We start from the raw sequence: 22105 nt of genomic DNA on the forward strand, positions 1-22105 counted from the left end.
AAAAAGAACAGGAGTAAAATACAGGCTCTCTTAAAAGCACCATTTTACAGCAGACTATAATATGAGATTAAAAATCAAAGGATTTACACCAAGAATGAAAATGGATAGCTAGAGACTTTTGTCCTGACTTAAATGGTGGTGGGCTTTTATTGGTGTTGCTTTTTTTTGTCCTTTGCTGCCAACACAATAATGAACTTGCAAGAATGGGAAGGAAACAATCACACATTTAGGAAGCTGTCCCATTTATTGCCTTGGTGGTAGCGATCATAATCTGAAAGAACACTCTTTGAAGAATCACTTGCTGATGTACATTGCTTATTGCTGAAGGCTTTGGTTTGCTTGCATGATTCAATTTTGTTGGAGGAAGGAAGTAGGTACCGCTAAATGTATAATCATTCCCCATCAGAGAAAAACTGCTGAATTTTGGAAGCACTTGTGAAAGAATAAACCCAAACATTTAATAATGTAAGTGTCAAATCATTTTTTAAAAGACTGGTTAATAAAGAGCTGTGAAAGCTGTAATTACTAGTATTGTATGATGCTATGTAATTATGATTAGTCATTGCAAAATACATGAATGTCAGTGCAGCTGTTTTGATACCCTAATAAACATTACAGAACTCTGATAGCTAGATGGTAAAAGTCTCCATCGGTTGTGGTTTTCATCCATTATGGTTACAGAACAGATAGAGGTAAAAGGTATTTTGTAAACCTTTTTCTCATCATGAGACTGGTTCCTGAATCCCACAAAATATACTGGGCCTGATCCTCATTTCCACTAAGGCTCCTTTCTACTGCTATGGCAAGCACTTTATGCTGCTAGAGCAATGGAACAGAGACTCGGTGGAAATGAGGATCAGGCCCCAGTATATTTTGTGGGATTCAGGAATTATTCTTGTGACGAGAGAGGATTATTAAATGCCTTTTACCGGTATCTGTTCTATAACAATTCTATAATTGAATGAAACTCCAACAGATGGGAACTGCTGCTAAATTATCACATGCCAGCAAGTGTGTTTTTTTGAGCACATACAAGTTGTAAGGATATTTTTTTCCATGAGAACTTGGAGTCTAGGAACCTATGAACAAAGAGCTAGGATAATTGCTGAAACAATATTTGCTATCTGATATACTAGCGTAATTGTGCTAATTTTACAGTTTTTAAGATAAATATGTTGTATTTGTTACAAGTGATGTCATGCATAATTAACTATAGCCAACATTGCTACAGCAGTCATTCATATTAAATACCCCATAGATGATGAATACCCTGTATCTTCACAGGAGTAAAATGCTGAGATAATCTTACGGGATATTTTAATCGAAAGTGTGTGATCACTGCACATTGAATTTGCTAAAGAACTGTAACATGAATGTTGCAACATCAACCAGAATTTTTTGCATTACTGAGTTAGTGGCATGAGTAAGAGGTGAGGAAATGTGATGTGTGCAAAAATCAAACACGAGAAAATGCTCTCTTGTTATTTATGTGTATGTATGACATAGGCATACATGTTGCTCAAATAAACCTTCAGTGCTGCCTGTAGCCATTATTCTTATTGCACAGATGTATCTCTCACTAGACTATATAAACAGTCCTAACATAAGATGCTAATGGACAATATAGTGTGATTTGCCCCTAGTGCCAGTGTAATGGTATAGATGCTACATCCTAGTTGCTTTTATGTTGGCTGGTATAATTCTCTCCACTGTATTGGCAGTTTCTTTATACAGCCTCTAAGGGTATGTCTTCACTACCCGCCGTATCGGCGGGTAGCAATCGATTGCTCGGAGATTGATATATCGCGTCTCATCTAGAGGCGATATATCGATCCCCGAATGCGCTTATATCGATTCCGTAACTCCACCAACCCGAACGGAGATGCGGAATCGGCAGGGGGAGCCGCGGACGTCAATCCCGCGCCGTGAGGATGGTGAGTAATTCAACTTAGATACTTCGACTTCAGCTACGTTATTCACATAGCTGAAGTTGCATATCTAAGATCGATTTTCCCCTGTATTGTAGACCAGCCCTAAATTACCACAAATATTGCCAGAAACAATGTAGGTCATAGATTCCTGCAATATGTAAGGGCAGAATATTAAACCACAGTTTTACTTTGCAAAGTCCTTTAATATGGCATTATAGAGTTCCATGTTTATTGTTCTTAATTATTTATTAGTTAAATATGCTCCGATAACAAATAAAATGAAAAATTTGCATCAGGATATGCAAGGGGACATGTTAGACAAGCTGAGATGTAAGGGTGGATGGATGAAAAGGAGATAGAAATATATCTTTGAGGAGGCTTACTTTGGTGACCATTAACAGACCCGCCACATTTCCACATTGGAAAGAAAACAAAACTTTTCGAATGTTTTCATGACACAATTGTATTGCAACATCAATTTTCAGATCAAGAAGGTTGGGTTTTCTATTTGCGTCTCTCAGGAAGTGGCAGGATTTCTGGACGTCAGAAACTTTCCAGTCAAAAACTTTGTCAGAATTAATATATCTCCATAAAATGTTTCAGCTTCAACGAAACAGCATATGTCAACAAAAAAGCATTTTGTTGAAGGTGCTCTGTCCAGCTCTTGTTAAGATACAATCTGTAGCTTCTCTTCTTGGCTCTGTTCTAGATTTTCTGTGTGTCTTTAGGTAAGTCACTTAACTTTCTATGTCTCAGTTTCCCTATTGTAAAATGGGGATGATAGTATTTACTTCACAGGGATGAGATTAAATCACTTAATATTTTATATATGTTGAGGCCCTTGGATAGAAGATGCTATATAAGAGCTTGTAGTACTATTATTAGCCATCATAGACCTTCCAGAGGAAGAAACAAATATAGGCCCAGAAGTCCTTTACCACTGGTTATTCCCCTAACATATGGCATAAAGATTGTCTTTTAAGCAATAAACCTTAAGCATGTAGTAGATGCTAACTTGTGGCATTTTTCATACCATCTAGGAGATGCATATGTTCTGTTGCCTTTGTCTTAAATAATTTCACACTTAAGAAAAACTAATTAGCAACTGCTCTTTGGTATCCTCGCCTGTAAACTAAAACCCATATCATTTGATTATTACATTGGAGATATATTTTGAGATATTGGGGTAATGGGCAGAATATTAAAAGTTTGGTGTGGAAATAAGACCCACAGGCCTAATTTGACAAATCATACCATTTGTTTTAAGTCTTTGAATCTGTAAACCGTGGAGGCTAGGAAACAATATTTGCAATAGGTAGACATACATATCCTTAAACATTATGGTAATTAGAATGACTGGGAAATATGGATTACCAATTAGGGTGATAATTTGTGACTTGCTCTATTCTGTATTATCTAGGGTTTTTTTAATTCATACCTTCATTCATAGAATGCCCAGAACTGTTGGTTTATCAAGTACAGTTTCCTGGCAGAACCTACTTTCCCATTAGAGAGAGAGAGAGAGAGAGAGAGAGTGTGTTGAGCAAATTTATGCATTTATAGTTTGGGGATTTTGTTCTTATTCAAGTATAAACTACAGTAGTTTCCTTTGGTGAGCAGTGAGTATCTCATTACAACTATACTGCTATAACCCAGGTGGTTATGAGTGTTATTTAACACACTATAGCGTTTCATTTGCAGATTCATAAACATTACATTGAGAACATAGAAAGCATTACTATTGCTCAGGGGCTTTAATAAACCTGTTTTCAAAGTCTGTTCCATAGAAAATCACATGTGTATCTCAATATTATATGGAAACCTAAAGGGAGAAAACAATACATTGTCGGTGAAAACATGAAGGATTTTTACAAACAGTTGGCAATGTTGATACAACAGTTTGGCAATAAAGGTGAATGATGTATGTAGTATTGGAGATTATGGAAAAATAAACTGGTATCATGTGACAAGTAAACATAATGCATGTTTGATTTCAAGTCCATTCTTACTCTATGTTTACTGAAGTGTTTGGGTGTTTTAATTATAATATTTATATAAGCCCAAAAGTCTGGTAGATAGTTACCAACTGAGAAGATGATGAGGTTGCTGCCCCTAGGAGCTTGCAGTCTAAATAGAAAATAACATGGGGAAGAGGATGGAACAAAAGCTGGTGTCTGACTGCCTAATTAAAGTGCCTGTCTTGTTGCTTGCATGATCTTTGTCTTGTGCTTTTGGGTGGTAGAGGATTAGGATATGTAGGTCTCTTAGAAGAATTGTGCTTTTGAAGAGAGTATTAAGTTTGGAGTATTTAATGCAGTTAATATTTCATTTCTGCATGCACTCTTTGACATATAGTAGGAAGTTTGGATTATTGCTTGGGCTTTTGCTGTGTAGTAAATTGTTATCATTTCCTACACACTGCAGCATGGTACTGCACAAGAATACAGGACCCTTTCAGTACAGAGATTTTGGATACTAATATTCAGTGTTGGCTACCTCCTCACATAGCAAAACCCATGGGAGGGCAATAAAGAGGAGAACAATTTTGTCAAGATCCCCTTGCAGAGTTTCTCCCTGATTGTTCTTGTCAGGGGGATAATGTTTCCGTCCCCTAAAACTTCATGATCCCTTGGGATTTACGGATTGCTGGGGCATACTTCATGGTGGTATCACAGCTCTGTCCTCCTGGCAGCTTGGCCTTAATGGAGATGTGCTACCAGAATTTACCCTTGGGCACGGCTATCTTCAGGAGTGATTCCTGCCATGGAGAAGATTCTGCAGAAACACATTAAGCTAACTCCTTTCAAATCCTGCTCTAGACAAGGCCTGAGAAGTCCATTAGCTATCATGGAAACAATGTCTTCTCGTATGGTCTGATCACAATGACATCTTCAGGTACAATTAGCTTACAGCCTGGCTTTGGAAATAACAGAAATTTAGGTAATAGTCATGATGACATTGTGGTGTAAATAAGGTAACTACACAACTAGGCCTGGTTATGATTTTCCCTTTGCCTCCAGCAGACTCCTGCCTGTGTGAGTACAGTGCTTAGCGTAGAAGGGCCCTGGTCCATGATTATGATTCCTAGGCACTGCATTCTTACAAACAAGTCCCTTTATTGTGGTTAGAAAATTGTGTTAAAATTCACCAACTGAGATTTAGAAATACACACATTTGGCAAATGAGTTGAACATGTAGGTGCAGATAACACCTGGCTCCTATGTCACCCTCTTCAGCTGTAGATATCACAGCGCTTTACAGAAGAGGCAACTCCCATTATCTCCCTTCAGCTAGTGTGGAAGCTGAATCTCAGTGGTGAGGTGACTTGCTTGAGGCCATTCAGCAGGTCAATGGAGGGGGCAGGAAAAGAATCCAGTTTTCCTGGGTCCCAGTTCAGTCTTAATGGCCTAGTGCCAGGACACTAACTCCTCATGTATGGATTTAAAGGGTAACAAAGTAGACAAAAACAAAAGGTTTCATTAGAACATTAAACACTGAACTTCTGATTTTTCTCATTCAGTGAGAGATCCTGGGCAACTACTTATTATCTCCAGAATTGACCCTGGATGTCTGCAATCTGCTAGCAAACCAATAAAGCAGTTAGTGATATTTCCAAAGGCAACTGAAACTTTTCAATAGTGCTACTAAATATGAAATTCCATATTTGAAAGAAATAACAGTTTCACTGAGTAAAATAGAACTCATGGAACATTGCATTTAGGTTGCCTACAAGGAATCTTCGCTTTAAAATTAACCACCTGAGGTGGCGGGTCCCATTAGAAAAACAGTCATTTCAATCCTGATAAATTAGTCATATTTGCGTGTTTATTTTAAAAAGCACCATACACAGAAACGTATTCATGGCAAATGAATTAGCTCCTATATGAGCATTCAGTGTGGTAAATGTGATGCATTTATACCCATGTTACTCCTCAACAACCAATCAGATCATCTGTTACATTCCAGCTGTGCTCTTTACATTTACATGTTAGTCAGGGAGAGGAAGATTTCAAATACTCCTCTTTTCTCTATTCACAGTTAATTTTCTTTTTCAAATCCTGAGTGCTTTAACTCCTCCAGGTTTATTAATAGCAAAGGCAAAGATTGTTTGAACCGAATTCAGCTCTCAATTGCCTAAGGGCCTGATCCAACAACCACTGAAGTCAATGGGACGTCTTCCATCAATTTCAGTAGTCTAAGTCCAGAGTCATTCCAGCACAACAGGATAGTAGAATATGACCTTTTTCATTTAACCATTTTTTATTTTGGGAAATAACCTTTTTGCACATCTGTAAGCAGTGACAAGGGAGGGGAGTGGGAATTCCATAGTCAAAGGGAGAGGATCCCAAGTCTAGAGGTAATGAATGAGGCATTGCACTCAAATGTTGTTTGATGATCCAAGTCTAATCTGAGTATTAGGACTCACCATAATGTAAATGTCATAGAATTACAAACATTAGCCTATTTGTCTATCACTAAATTCTTGCTTCTAGCCAGGCCGCAAGCATGGCAAAAATAGCATTTCTAATGTAATTTCATATTTCTGAACCTGGGGGGAACCAAGGTGGAAAAATTGTGATGGGGAAGAGTTAACTAAATTCTTTTGAAATGCATTATTCATTCTTTTATTATAATAATAATAATAATTAATAATAATAATAATAAATAACCATTTTGTATTATCGTACTGCTTAGGCGCCCCAGTTATAGACCAGGTGCTAGGTGCTGTACAAACACAGAACAAAAGACAGTTCCTGCCCTAAAGAGCTTACTCTCAAAACAACAGGTGAATACAGACAAACTGACAGGGGAGTACAAGGACACAGAGGCAATATTGATCAGCAATATTGCTGTCAAGTTAAATTCAGGTATGGTTTGAGTCTGGGACAAAAGTTCAGCAAGTTCTTATTTTACTCACTTCCAGTTCACTCATCCCTAAGGGTAAGGGCCCTTTAAATGGACTCCAGAGTAGGTTGGACTAAAATAGGAAGCCTTGTAATGCTATTTGATTAACTGAGAGTACAGGGACCTAGGGGCAAATTGTCCATCGACAAGGGGGTTGTGGCAGTGTAAGACATGCTATTTTTAATGACAGTTCAGTTAGCTTCCCATTTTTTTACATAGTAGAATCATACATTAAGGTGTCCTGACACTGATCGTCATAAATGGGGAGACAGCTCAAAGAGGAGGCCACATCTCTTGAAGATCTAGCTGGGTTAAGTCAAAAGCAGCATGAATATAAAATTTTGCGCCTTGCCTCTTTGACTCCAATTAGCTGGGAGTATTTTTTGATTAATTTGGCTCTGCCCATCTCTGGCCTGTACTGTATCATTTAAAAGGCTGCACCTAGTGGTTAACAGTTTCCATTCTTGGCACTGGTCTCCAAGTTCCCTTCATAATGCATAATCAGATTCTTGAGCATAAAATTGCTTTCCTATTCCATAGTTGCTAACAAAATAAATTCAGCTTGATGCTCTATTAGGCACCTTAGTAGAACGTTGGCTCACCCAGAGGCCTACAATTAACTATCTTTAAAGATGTCATAAAATCAAATCTCTTTTTTGTTGTATTGGAGCTTCTCCTAATAAGCAAGAGCATTGGAAATAAACATATGCACATATGAACTCCTTGAGCCAAATGTCCTGTGTGCTGCTTCAGCATGTACGTTTGTACGTTTCAAAGTGCGGGGGCGGGGGGCACATATGTGTACTAGTCAGTTGTGAGGGTCTCAAATTCATTTGTGATTCAAAATCATTAATGGAATAATTTCAGTAAATCAGTCTCAGTCTCTTAGACCTCTGGGTGTAGATTGCATGTAAGCAGTTCTTTGAGTATTTGATATTCAGAATTCACATTGTGCTGATTAGTTTTGTTTTGACAGGTAAGCCGAACAAGGTATTTCTGTTCCCTGACTGGATGAACCCAACTTTTTAGAATCTGGTTTATGGAAAAAATTACATCTGTGAAATTCACAATCCCAATATTTACATATAATTTGCTTTTGTTGCAAATAATACTGATACTAATAATACTCATTCTACAATATTCATAGAGGTCCTGATTCAAGAAAGTATCCCCCTTCATGAGAGTTCCAATTCAGTTCCAATTTAAGAAAAAATCCTACCCTCCCTCCTACTCCTCCCCCAAATTCAAGTCCTGTTGACTTGGGGACTATTCACTTGCATAGTTAAGCATAAGCATAAGTGTTTGTAGGATCAGGTCCTAAATATGGATGTAAGTGTCCAACTTTAGACACCAAGTCTGAAAACATGATCTAAAAGCAGCTGAGCATTTCTTTAAATATTAATACAGGCGTGATGTATACTATTTTTTCACCTGCTGTGATGTGGCATGCAGTTTTGGAATGTCATTCCTTCTGGCATTGGACTATGGGCATAATGGAGATGATATTGTAAGTTTCCTAGTGGTGGGTCAATTACAGGTCATTCTTAAGAATCCCCTCCAAGCATTTGCAGGTGTGTGCTGTGAGCATGGCTTTAATGTTGGGAATGGGGATTGTAGGATAATAGCATCTCTGGGGGGTTGGAAGAATTGTTGTTAAGTGGATAAAAGTCCTTTGCTTTCTGGGATGCTGATTTACCTTTGAATCCCTATTGGTGATGTAGCTGAGGAGGCTGAGAGAATGCCTGGGGCCTCCATCTTATGAAAAGGGCAATTAAAAATGACATTGATACACCTGGTGATATGATCAGCCATCCTTTGAGTCCGTGCACTTTCCTCACTGACTGGGCTTTAGGGAAAAGGATATGAAGCATCTGTTTTTTGTAACAGATTGTTTTGTTTGCTCTGACTGTCTGTTTACTATTATTAGGATGCTGATTTCTGTATATTGCAGGACTTATCAGATAGGAACTTCATGCCCCTCTTGTTCTTTTCATAATGTTCTTATGTACGTTGAGGTGTGCATGTTAGAATTGGAAGGCTACTTGATAAGGAAGATCCTGCTTAAAAGAAAGTTCTTTAAGAGCCTGATTCTACATTCTCTTATTCAGACTAATAGTCCCGTTAAATTCAGTTTGAATTGATTGGGATTACCGATTAATTTGACTTTTAATGGAACTACTCGCATGACCACAGGTTTTCAGGATTGGGCCCTATAAATTGGGAAGCCACAAAGAAAGTCAGTGGATGCCCTAGATCAGGGTTTCCCAAACTTGTTTCACGGTTTGTTCAGGGTAAGCCTCTGGCAGGCCGCAAGTGATGGCCCAGTCTGTGCCATTTTCTGCAGCTCTCATTGGCCAGGAATGGTGAACCTGTCCACTGGGAGCTGCGAGCAGCCATACCTGCGGACGCTCAGGCAAACAAAGTGTCTTGTGGCCTGCCAGGGGCTTACCCTGAACAAGCTGCGAACCAAGTTTGGGAACCCCTGCCCTAGATACTCTATAATATATCAAATGTGTGTATATTCATAGTCATAGATATGCACAAATGCTATGTCTCTATGTATATATTAAAAATTAATGTGATGTATTACTTCTAACGTATAAGGGTGGGATTTTCAAAACCAGCTAATGGAGTTATATGCCCAGCTCCTACTGAAATCCCTTAGGCCCTTCTGAAAATCCCATCCTTATACATTACATCTAGGTGTACATATGAGGTACTTTTTCAAAAGTACAAGAAGTGCTACTATATGTTTAAATAAATAAAATACAGTCTCTTATAGGCATGTTGTGTGTCTAAACATACATTACAATTTAGATGTCAGCATATTCTGTCTAGTATGTATATAATACCATAAATATATGTGTGCATTTTGTACTAAACAAGATGTTTTGTGTATATTCAAATTAAGCTACTAGTAAATAATCATGTCCATTTGTATATAAAAAGCAAAGTGTTTGGCAATTGTTTTTTAAAAGTCCTCAGATCAGAGATGCAGTTGTTTGAAGGAATATTTGAGACCAATCTAAATATCAAGTCTTGTGAATTTAAGGTGTCCTTTATTTTATTTTCTAAGGGAAAGAACATATTTAAAATATATTTCTGCACAATTTCCAAGTTATGCAGGTTATACTTAAATGTACCCCAATTCTCCTTAAAATATAAAAACTGCATCCCTGTTGTTCAATGCTGTGATATGATCTAACTTAAGACAACTTACTGGATCACTGAATCCTCAGTATGTTATTGTACAGTATGTTTTAATAATGTCCCACTCTGTTGAACAGAGTAGGGTCACAGAAAAGATATGTGGTTTTCAAAAAGGAATTTTAAAATTACCTAAATTCCTTCACACACAAAGATCACTGTTTATAGTTGAAAAATATTTGGAGTGTTTTGCCAGTTACGCTAGCTTGTAGCAGGAAAGTCAAGATATAATTAACTTTTTTTAAAAGAGCAAAATCTGATATTAGAAGTCTGTTTAAAACCTAGTGCATAGCTAATTACTTTTCTTTGTCTTAATTATTTAGCAAATGCTAATAAACTACATATATCATGGGGCTCATAAATTCAATAAGTATATAAATTTAACTTTCTTTTTTCCTCTTTGAAGGCTCACAGGGAATTCAATCATAAGCCTATTGCATTATAACTTCCAATATAACATCAGGTTTTAATAAGCCTCCTGTTTTTTGCACACATGTGCTTAAGACTGCCTGGAAACCAAATCAGTAGAGAGAAGGGATTACTTTAGATTACTTTGAAATATGCATTGTTTGAAATGGCCTCTGGTGACCAGCTTTCATGAATGGCTGATTTTTCTTGTGGGACACATCATCTGCTTAATTATATTGGTCTCTTTTGTATGACAAATGCACCTCTTGTTTGTGTTGAAATATGAAGTTTTAAAATAAAGTAAATTAGATGGTGAGAAAATAAATGTAGGAAATTCAATTAATAGAAGTTTGTAACTTAACAAAAAGGCACTTTGCTTGTGATAGACATGCTAGAACTTTCCCTTAAACTATTGTTTCATGTAGTGTATAGTTAATATAAAATATAAAGCTTGATTTGTTTTGAATTTTTTAAGGATTGATTCAACTCTAGTTCTATGGCACTGAAGTAAAAAATTGCTTTTTTTTTTTTGCCAAGCAAATTGATTTCTCATACAACTATGCATTTTAAGAATTTTTATTTAAATTTGGCAAGCCCCATGATTACTATGGTAGAGCTCCTGGAAATTTTCTCCTAATAAAGATACTTTTTATCTTGTACGTAATTATAGAAGTGGATTACAAAATGTGTGCACTTTCAAATGAGTCCAGGCTTTTCCTTTTTCAAACCGGTTCGTGGCAATCTCCTGTCTGTAGTTGTTTTTGAAATTACTATGTTAAAATGTAGATTATGAATCTCTGAGCCTGCAATTACTTTAAATTATAATTAGCAAATCTATTAACCGATCCTGATGAAACATGATAATAATGGATAGATTGTATTTGGAAGGTAAGCAGATCACTTTGATTGACTGACAAAATATATCATATGTCAAATAGATAGAGGCTAGACCTAGATAGCAACTACATACTTTGTGTTTGCTATAAATCCTGTGCTTTACAAGTAAGATTAGTGGATTAACCTTTAAGAGAAGGCAATGGATCCTGCTGTTTCCTGATTTTGTTGTACTGTAAAAGTATTTTCCATGGCTTCAGGCTTGATATTTCACAGGAAATTGAAATGCTGCTTTACTCTGTTATGCCTGATAGCCTCTAAGGGATTGCTGTGTTTTTTGTTTGTTTGTTTTGTTTTAAGGAGCAGATTTAAGTGTAGGACTTGAGAAAGGTATTAACACTACTTAACTCACAATAGTAATCTCTGTCAACATTTTTTAACTGAAGGACTTGAATATAACACTGGAATGCAGACTTCTTATTTTTATTAGTGCTGTACAATCTTACAGCCCATCAAGGCAACATGATTTGAAAAAAGTAAAGTCTTCTAAACTACCACGTTGGTTTGGTGCAAATTTAACAAATAGCCTTACGTGACCTTTTGTTATCTAATTTTAGACTTGTATGATTAACAATTTCATGATCCAGGCAAAGTCCTTAACAATGTACTTGTTATAAATCAAATCGTGTTAAATGCCAAGACTAAGGAGTCTCATCTCCCATTGATGTTCATATTAAAGATTAATAGAAGCTGTGCGTGTGTGTTGAGGGATGAATTAGACCTCTTCTCCCCCTTGCTGGAGCTTCTTTGCATTGACTTAAATTAGTACTGTGCATAACTAAGTATTTCAGAATTAGTCAGTACAAATATTTCACTGTTGGGTTTTTCCATTGTTTTTAAAGCAAATGATTGAAAGTGATAGTGGGAAGCATGGAGTCTGGCCTCCACTGGGAGACTGGTTGGCCAAGCCACCACCAAGTTGGTGCTAGTGGGGATGTTCTCTTTTCCATCCATCCAGGTTTGTCAGATTTTGGTGTGAGACTTGTGATTCAAGGCCTGGAAGATTGAAAGGCCCACCAGACAATTTGAGTGGCCCCTGCAGACAGTTATAAAATACTGTTAGTATCCCTATACTTGCTTCCTCATAAACAGCCAGATTTCTCTTCTTGCCTTCTTTCTTCTTCTTTTCTGTCAGGAAGGCTCTGGTATTATTGAAACTGGGAAAGCTGTGGTTTTGGGGTCAAATGCCTTTCAGGTTGTTAAATGTAGCTACTGTTGAGTTAGCTGATCCTCACTAACATCCAGAGAGTTATACTGATCATCATACTTGTGGTCAAGAAGGACTTTTTTCTCATGGTGAGTGGTGGTTTGTTTTCATCTGGAGCATCCTATGAGGCTAATTCTTCTGGGATTGTGTTTTGGTTTTCTCCTCCTCCCCATTCATTAAGGGTGGCCTATCTTGTAGTGGAGATAAAGCAGCCTGTAATATAGGCTATGGTGAGGCCATCACGGTTATGCTATGGGTGGTTATTATATTTTCTTTAATATTGGAATCCTTAGTACCCTTACTACTACTAATAAAAATTACTTTGCTTTTTCATAGTACCTTCCATCATGGGTTATCAAAGCACCTTAGAAATGTAAATTAAGGTTCGCAACATGCATTTATGGTACCAATATTTAATTAGCCCACTTCGGCAGACAGGGCAGTTAAAATATGGAGAGGCTGATTTGTCCAATGGGATTTTGTAGCAAAGATGGGAATAGAACTCTTAATCACGAAACCATCCAGTACATAAGAAGGGCAGAAGCCTCTTGCATTAGGATGCCTATTGTAACTAATTTATATGCTACAGCCAACAGACAGTTATTAGAAAGACCACATGTACCTGGAGAGCCAGGACTGCAATCCTTGTTCTAATGCTCCAAAACCACAGGATATGGGAGATTCCTCCCTTAATTGGTAGAAGTAGCTCTGTTATCATGTCTGTGGAAAAGCCATTGGAGGGTGACATGATCATACACACCGACACTCACACAGCTTCTAAGCTCACTATCTCCAAGCCAGACTTTAGATTTAGGGACATATGAGTGATCCATACAAGTAAGCCAAGTTCACTCTGCTGGAAAAAGGCAGGTTGGGGACTCATGATGTTTGGAGGACTCGTCTCCATGACTCTGGTTGTGGAGTTGCCGTTAGGCCTCTAAAGTATACAATGAAGAAAGAAACTTAAGAATATTTAATGGGTAATTGATATTATACAAAGTGTATTAAAAGTGGCATTTAAACTTAGAGAATTCTAGCAAGAATTTTATTCATACTGTTTGCAAGGGTGTACTATAAAGAAATATGTTAGAAATCAAAAAGCCAAAACATTTCCAGGATAGTACTGGTATTGATAAAAATCAAGACTTTTGAAACTGACTAGTGATATATGGTTCCTCAGTTTTTGGGTGCCGAACTTGAGACATTGTAAAGGAGTCCAATTTTCAGAGGGAAAGTGCTCTGCTCTTTCTGAAAATCAGCCCTCCTCTATGGTATATTGAGTCAGGCACTAAAAAGTGGGGACACCATAATCACTAGTCACTCCTGACAATTTTGACCAAATTGTGAGAATTGCTTGTAAAGTCATTATCCTTTCCTCCCTTCACCCCTTCCAGTGAAATTGTCCTACTGACAGCCCTGGAGAGGGAAGCCGCCTTTACCCATAGCACAAACTGTGGCAATGCAAGTCTCCTCGCACTGCTACACTGATGTAGTTTAAGTCTCCCCTGGAGGAATTATCTCAAGGATTGCATGAGGAGCAGTTCATTCTCCATGTCCGTCAGTCGTATCCTGTCTTCTGAGAATACCAATATGGATGCCAGCAGAAGTGTTACATTTTCATTTTTCTTGCACCAGTGTTAGAAGGGTGAACTCAAGCTAAGACCTAATGTTCAAATGAAAAAAAAATAGTGTGACTGAACTAAAAATTACATCCAAATGAGGAAAGATGGTCTTTTTGAGTTTTCTTTTGCTCTTATTTTCCATCTTCCTGAGATTTCAGTTGTCATTATGTATGTTCTGCTGATAAAAACACTTAAACTTTCCATATAGCATGTATCTAAGTTACAATCAATGTTCTCATTTACCTGTCTGGAGAAAGGGAACTTGTAGTCGGATTTTGACTTTTGGATATTGTACAATGCTTTAAGTTTACTTGCTACATGTAAAGAAAAAAGGTCTCTCTTAAAAATCTCTCCTATTTTTGAATTTTTCAAGACAAACTTCTATGTCTCTAAGGATACTTGTAGGCTCTGAAAGAGTATCCAACACAAACATTGCATCCTTGTCTCCTCTATCAAGCTCTGCATTTTGTCTGTTGTCTTCTGTACTTCATTGCCTTCTGGAGCTGGAAACCAGCCTGTGAGAGAATGGAAGGTTTTAAAAGGTCACTTTTGAATAAAGAATTTTCTGTGCAAAAAAAAAAAAATAGGGGGGGAAATAACCATTATTCAGAGCTCTGAGTGATCAACGATTGCGTTTCTGTGCTTTTGCGCAAGAGTCACTTCAATAAAATTAAGCTAATTTTTTTTTAAGTTTTAGATCAATTCAGTCATTTGTCTTCCCTTATCAAGAGAAAAAGAAATTAAATAGTTGGAAAGTAACTTCATACTTTTATTTCTAGAAAAGAATTATCTAACAAGGATGTTTGGTTAATAAAATATAAAATTAAGGCTAAAGGATTTTTTTTTACCTCACTGACTGACTAGTGGAGCCCAAACAAGCTGAAGAATAGCTGGTAAAGTTGATTTGGGCTGTTCTAAATTTTATTAGCACTGAGGTGTAATTGTCAGGAACTCGCTATTCGTACTGCGGGAGATTATTCAAACATGTTGGTGCCAATGTTTGCTCAGTGCAGTCAGGATGACTGCACTTTCTGGGTCAACATTGTCTGAAAAAGTTTGCTGTACAGTGCAACTGATATAAGAAACTAAACATTGACTCTCACTTGACACATCTTTTCAGGCTTTGTGAGGTGAGTCAAAGTTTTGCTTAAAGATCAGACAATTAGGGAAACTATATTTTTGCTTTTGCATCAAAAGCCTGTGGTGTCTGTCAGAAAAATGCTGATGTCTCCAGTGATCCTGTTCTTTGTCAGCTTTTCTGTGAGCTGGAACAAATATGTGGAAACTGAAGTATTTTTAAAAGTCACTCCAGCCTAATTACAGACTTTCAGTCTACTTATCTGAGTGTCGTGTAATCACTGAAATGGTATTTAACAATAAATTCCGATCCCTGCGTTTTGGGTTTGCATTGCCCTAACGTCAATCATAGACCAGAATGTTTGTTGGTGAACAGACAATGGAAGACAGGATTACTCTACAACAGACACTTGGATTTTTGTTTGAAAGATATTCACGATCCTTTGGTGTCATTACAGCCTGCAGAGTAAGCAGTATGAAACTGTTTATAGGGTATCTTGTGAAGTTTAAAATAACAAGTGTGTGTGAAAACAAGCACAGTATCCTTTTTCTAGCAGTCTGTGTCAAGTTCTCCCTCACAAGATGTATATCACCTTTTATTGTATTTGTACATGAGTGATGGGCCCCTTTTTCTCTTATTATGGATTGCTCCTGTTAAATTAGGTGTGTCTGCTTCTAGCTAATGCTGCATGTTTAAATATGAAGTCTCAGGTGTGAGAGTGCTGACCTTCTGAGGAATAGTGCTCCATTCTAATTAAGGCTGGTGCAAGCCAATTCCCATGCAGACTTTCCCATATGACTTGTTTTAAAAAAAAAATTATGAGGCTTCTGCAGTTTATCTGTAGTCCCAAAATAAAAATTGAAAAAAAAAATGCTTTCAACAAGTTAATGCCTTAAAGTGAGATAGCATTACTCCAACCTTTTTTTCCATATTGTGTAATGTGATGTTTTCACAGGGCTTCAGTCAGTCATGCAAAAAATGTTGAAGTGTAAGTGGCTAACCTTTAGTCCCAAGACCAATCAATCATTTTCAATTGCAGGTTTAGATCTGCTGCAGCAAAGCAAAACTTCTGTGCTTGCATCAAGTCTTACAATAGCAAGGCTGTTTGACTGACAAGCACCAAGAGGGGAGTTCTGAGAGGCATACTGAGCTGAATCTGAAAAGGGAGTATTGAGAAGAAGGGTTTGTAGGAGGTACTGTGCATTATAGATGATGCACTCAGTTCCATAGTTGATTGATGAGAGACAGTTATGTGCTTTTACAATGCTGGGTGAGACTGTCCAGACGTCACTTAATATGAGATCTCTGTCAGTGGAAATATGACTTTTCAGTGTAGTGATACAATGCAGATTACAAATGACAGCCATGCTGTTCTGTCTGCTTCTGAGCCTATAATATCTCATGCAGGTGAGTTAACCTAAAATAATTCTATTGCTTTCCAGGTGCCATCCAGATGAAATTAACATTTCTTATTCTGAGAGTTTCACAGGGTTATTATAAATGTTGTACAAAGACATATGGCAATGACAGGATTATATATTTCACTTGCTTCTAAACACAAAGGTGCAGTCTCACCAACAAGGAAGATATGCTATTATGTAAACAATGGTGAATGTAGATTTCTTCTATTTTTCTCGTTTAGTGGACAAAAGAAAAGCTCTGATGTGCCATTCCAGAGAGTTAGTTCAGACCACAATAAGTTGTGAGGTCTTTGACTAACATGTCTTCTGCTTTTTCCTTCTTTTAGGGCTCCTCCTACAGATGTTCTGAACAGCTGTGCATCATAGCAATTCATTACTATACCCAGGTACTGCATTTAAGGAACACTGTGCTGTTAAAAAAAAAAGGGGGAGGGAGTGAAGTGTGAGGTGTACATTGGAAGTTGTATGAATACAAAATGCAGTCCATAGACTAACTTGGAGCAAAAGTAAAATGAAAAGTGAAGTTGCAAAATGTCCAAGTGTATTCTCAGCAGATGACTTAGTATAAAGCTACCATTAATCTGCGTGAGTTGCTGTCACAGTACTCTGTATTTGCTAGTTTTGACTTCTGAATATTGCCTTTCTCCAAACATTTTTGCAAGTTTATTCACTATTTCGGCAGCATTTCAGTTTTAATCATTTTCTCTTCACAGATCTTGAAAACTAAGGAACAGACACTTTGGGGAAATTATTTTGCTTGTGATATTGAAACTACAATGAAGTATTATTGCTTTGCACTCCTTTTGACTGCACTCAGTACTGACTTGCTAAGAAGTCTCTGTACTACTGTCAAATCCCCAAGGTTCAGAGGACGTGTGCAGCAGGAGCGAAAAAATATCAGACCCAACATTATTCTCGTACTAACAGATGACCAAGATGTGGAGCTTGGTGAGACACAATTATGTTACTTACTACTCAGTTTCCTTTACACATGTATATAGCAGAAGTTACTGAAATATATGATAATTGATATTCAAAAATGTGCCTGTTCTGCAATGTTATCAGACATGGTTCACAGATTTGGAAATTATATTGTTAAAAATTGTATTATACATTTTATTGCTCACCTGATTTAACTCACCTAATTCCAGTTTAGGGGATAAGTACCTTACGATCAGCCATGTTAACCTAGGAGGTTGCGAGAAATACAGTATGTAAAAACATATAGGGCCAAAAACAGTTTTAAAAAAATAAGAAATTCAATTCATAATATTTAAGTTAGTTCTGGCAATCTGTTTTTATATAACTCTTTAAAAAGTTGAAGCTATTGTTACCTATTGCATGGTACCAGATGGATAAAAAGCTATATTTTCTTTTTTTGTCATATATAGTATATGATCTGATATATTACACACACGTGCAAACTTGACCTAATTTCAGATCACAAGCTTATATTGTTTATATGTAATTTTTAAATATGTTTAAAGTAAAGCTATTTTCATACCATTTAAAGTATAGGAACGGAGGCCAGTTTATTTGTCCTGTGTATATGCAGTATTTGATCACAACTTTGACAACATGTAGGAAATGATTTTTTCATAATTTTCTGAGGGGGAAAAAATATGGACTTCTTAAAGATCATCTCCTTGGCATATTTTCCGTTAAATACTCTAGAAAGATATTAACCACTAAACTTATCTAATTATGGGCATTTTTGTATTTGTTATGATTTGATAATGACTGTACAACTTTTTGGGCTGTTAGTCCACAAATAATAAATTCATATTTCTTATTTTAGGGCTAATCCTGTCATTGGACATAGTGAGTTTTTCCATTGAGCTGTCTGTCTAATCTATTCTATTTGTATCTTCTCTAATCACTGATTTATTTAACCATGCAGCGTAATAAATGGCCATTCAGTGGTTATAAACAATCCTGTATTATTCGTCTAAGAGATTCTAGGGCTATATGTAGAGCTGTTATGTAGATTTGTTTCTTTTAGTTACAGACATTTTGGAAATTTCTGTACAAGGGTCAAGCCCTGGCCTCCCTTCTATGGCTAAACAGCGGCCCATTTCTACTGGGCACTGGGCCAGGCTGTAGAGGCCATGTAGAAAAGAAAGTGCTCGCAGAACAGTGCATCCTGGCAGCTGTCTTCACAAGACCATGGAGGGGGGATTGTAGGTATGCTGGGAGAGTAGCAAGGATGTAGTAAATCTCTCTGCTCACATACTGGAACTGCTGACTCAGAAACTTGCTTAGGGGTTCACAGAGGGCTGTGGCTGCTATTGCAGGCCCATAATGAAACCGCCGCAACCTGCTTGTACATATGCCTTACCACTGGATTGAAGGAATGTTCTCTTCTCCACAATCCCTGCATAGTTTTCCCTTACACAAGAAATTTACATACGCTTTGCACATTGAACCAGGATTTGGCCCCAAAACACATCATTTTTTTTTTGCAGTTTCTACAGTAGATCATTCTGCTTATTTGAAAGGTTTAAAGATACATTATTTTCTACATATGAGTCATCATTTTTCTGTTTATGGCCACACGTGGGCAAAGCTGAGTTTCACACCCTTTAAAATATTTAAAGTGGTTTATGCCATGGCATCAGGAGGTCTAGGACTTATGGAATGAAACAAACTCTTTTAGTATTCTAACATAAATGATTCTCTGCAAATCACATTCTTTGTAATAGAAGATGTTTGCCTTCTGAGTGTAGAATCATTGAAGCAAAATATGTAAAATTCACCTCCCCTCTGTCCTAGAGTTATGCAGAACAATGAAGTAAAATCCAGAACATAATTTGCAGAAAGCTGGGAAATACCACAGAGTGCATGATAGTGTATAATAATGTTACTCCTTGTGACCTATGCAGCTAGCCAATATTCAAGGCCTTGTGAATTGCTTATTTCAATTAGGAGAAATTGATGGAGTCAGCTGTTTCTTTGATGCAACTCTGTGTATTTTACAAGAAATGTGCATAAAGTTCTGTTACCCCGAACACAGTAGGAATGAAACACCAGGAGACAGTTTCTTTGCTCATAATTCCAGTCCTCTTTCCAGCCAGCACTCTACCCCAAGTCTCTCACTATTTTTTTGTTTTCAGAGTCAGGCTAACCGAGTGCTTCTCTGGCTATCTCTGGGACTTCTTCTTTGCTGCCTTCTCTGTCTGTCTCCATGGTGTTTCTGCCAATTCAGTCTCACAATTTCCCTCAAGCATCCCCTCCATTTGCATTCGGCCTGCAATCAAACCCCTTCACCGAGATAGCTCAGTTTCCTGTGCAGCATTGCAGACTGTGATCTTCCCTTACATGTCCCCTTGCCAGAGCGTGGGGTTATGTATTTTCCTTTAACCTTCCTCATTTTTTCCTTATTTTTTTAATTGGTTGCTGTTTAATAAATTGCATTTGCTTTGAAATGGATGTAATGATCAGTGGGATCCTATCCACAGGGTCTGCTCTGTGGCACGGGGACATCACAACCAGTGTCTCTGGAATGTAAGGGAAGATTACGGTCTGTTCCTCACAAGTCCCAGACCTCCTTCTCAAGCCCTAGCTGTGCTGCAGGGATGCTGCAGGTCAGACACTTGCTCTGGTGGTAGCCAAATGCCCTCAGGCTCTAGGTGGCAGGACCCTTCTTCCCAGTGTCGTCCCTGCCCCATAAGGGTTACGATCCCCCTCCAAGTCTGGCCTGCAAAGCCTCTTGGCTGGGGGCATCTCTCTGCGCCAAGCCCTCTGTCCAGGGTCCCCCTCACTCTTCCCAGCTGCTCACCACACCCAGCTCCAGACTGCTGCAGCTCCACTCTGCCCCAGCACTGCTGCTATTCCTCTGCCTCTAGCTCCCTGGGCTGCTTCTCTGACCCCTCTGGCTCTGGTCACTACAGTTTTCCTCCCAGCGCAGGTCTGCTCTCCGGGTTGCTTCTGTGACTCTGCTCCCAGCACTGACCTGCTTCCTGGGCTGCTTTTCTGGTCCCTCTGGATCTGGTGACTACAGCCCTTCTCCCGGCACAGATCTGTTCTCCAGGCTGCTTCTATGACTCTGCTCCCAGCACAGCTTGGGCCCCTGCTCTCTCCTTAGCTTGGCCCCACTCTGTCTGACCCAGCAATTCCAGTTCACACAGAGGACGGGACCCCCTGGCCTCCTGACTCCCTCATTAGCCTGCTCGCCCTGTCAATCAGGCTGACCTGGAACATTGGCCTCTCCCCATTGTTCCTGGGGACTGAGTGTGTCAGGGTCCTGATTTCCCGTTGACACTTTCCCTTACTTTTAGTACTGGGAGCTAGCCAAAAAAAAACCAACACTGAGTTTTAATAAGGGGTTAACAGTCCCCTTCCACGTGAAAAGGAGGCAGCCTAACCTGCCTTTGAAGTGTTGATTTCCAATGCGGTAAATATATTAGCATCAGTTTCGTAAAGTGCATACCTGGTGGAATAAATAAAATAACTAAGAGCCAGATCCAACTCTCACTCAAGTGAAAGGGAGCCTTTCAGTGACAGTAATGTATTGTGGCAGCAGCAGCAGAACTGAGCAGTTACTTTCAAAAAATTCTGTATCTTTAAATCCCTGCTATTTGTCTATATTTAGTTGAATATTTTCCTATGCACATTTCTATACAAGTTTGCAGGGTGAAAAGGTAATGAATGCTACTTACCATGGGCCCAATCCTGCAAAGTGTGCATCTTCAAATGTCACATATACAAGTATTGTGGCAGACCACACTACTTAAAGGAGAGATGTAATGGCTCCCACATAGGGTTGCCAACTGTCTAATTGCACAAAACCAAACACCCTTGCCCCAACTCCTGCCCTGCCCCTTCCCCAAGGCCATGCCCCAGCCCTGCCCCATCACTCCATCCCCCTCCCTCCGTCGCTCGCTGTCCTCCACCCTCATTCACTTTCTGGGGCAGAGGGTTGTGGTGTGGGAGGGGGTGCGGACTCTGGGCTGGGGGGTGGGCCCAAGGGGTTCGAAGGGCAGGGAAGGAGAGGGGGCTCAGGGCTGAGCCTGGGGCAGGAGGTTCAGGATTCAGGAGGGGTATAGGATGCGGATTCTGGGAAGGAGTTTAGGTGCGGGGGGCTCAGGGCAGGGTGATGGGGTACAGGAAGGGATGCGGCTCCAGCTGGGCGGCACTTACCTTGGGCGGCTCCTGGAAAGTGACCGGCTCCTAGGTTCAGGGCGGCCTGGCCACGTGGCTCTGCGTGCTGCCTCTGCCTGCAGGCACCACCTCTCCAGCTCCCATGGCCATGGTTCCTGCGCCTTTGAGCCAGACAAAGGGGAGCTGTGTGGGGCCAGGGGAGGTAGAGAGCCTGCCTTAGCCCTGCTGCACAGGCCACTGGACTTTTAGGGGCTTAAATCTCCTGGATTGGTTCCAGTAGCCGGGAGATTGAGTCCCATTCTGGGAGACTCCTGGCCAGTCTGGGAGGGTTA

General features: G+C 38.9%; 1 protein-coding gene across 3 annotated transcripts in view; it reads left to right on the plus strand.

The window, feature by feature from the left end:
* SULF1 (sulfatase 1) overlaps positions 1 to 22105 on the plus strand; it is a 175083-nt gene that overhangs the window by 52971 nt on the left and 100007 nt on the right. For all 3 annotated transcript variants that reach the window (XM_030553246.1, XM_030553245.1, XM_030553247.1), the window contains 2 exons: positions 17000 to 17059; positions 17387 to 17621. In XM_030553246.1, coding sequence (XP_030409106.1) covers positions 17450 to 17621 — 172 coding nt within the window. In that variant the 5' untranslated portion in view covers positions 17000 to 17059; positions 17387 to 17449. The remainder of the gene's footprint in view (positions 1 to 16999; positions 17060 to 17386; positions 17622 to 22105) is intronic.

The sequence above is a fragment of the Gopherus evgoodei genome, chromosome 2 (genome assembly GCF_007399415.2).
Source record: "Gopherus evgoodei ecotype Sinaloan lineage chromosome 2, rGopEvg1_v1.p, whole genome shotgun sequence".
NCBI lineage: Eukaryota > Metazoa > Chordata > Testudines > Testudinidae > Gopherus > Gopherus evgoodei.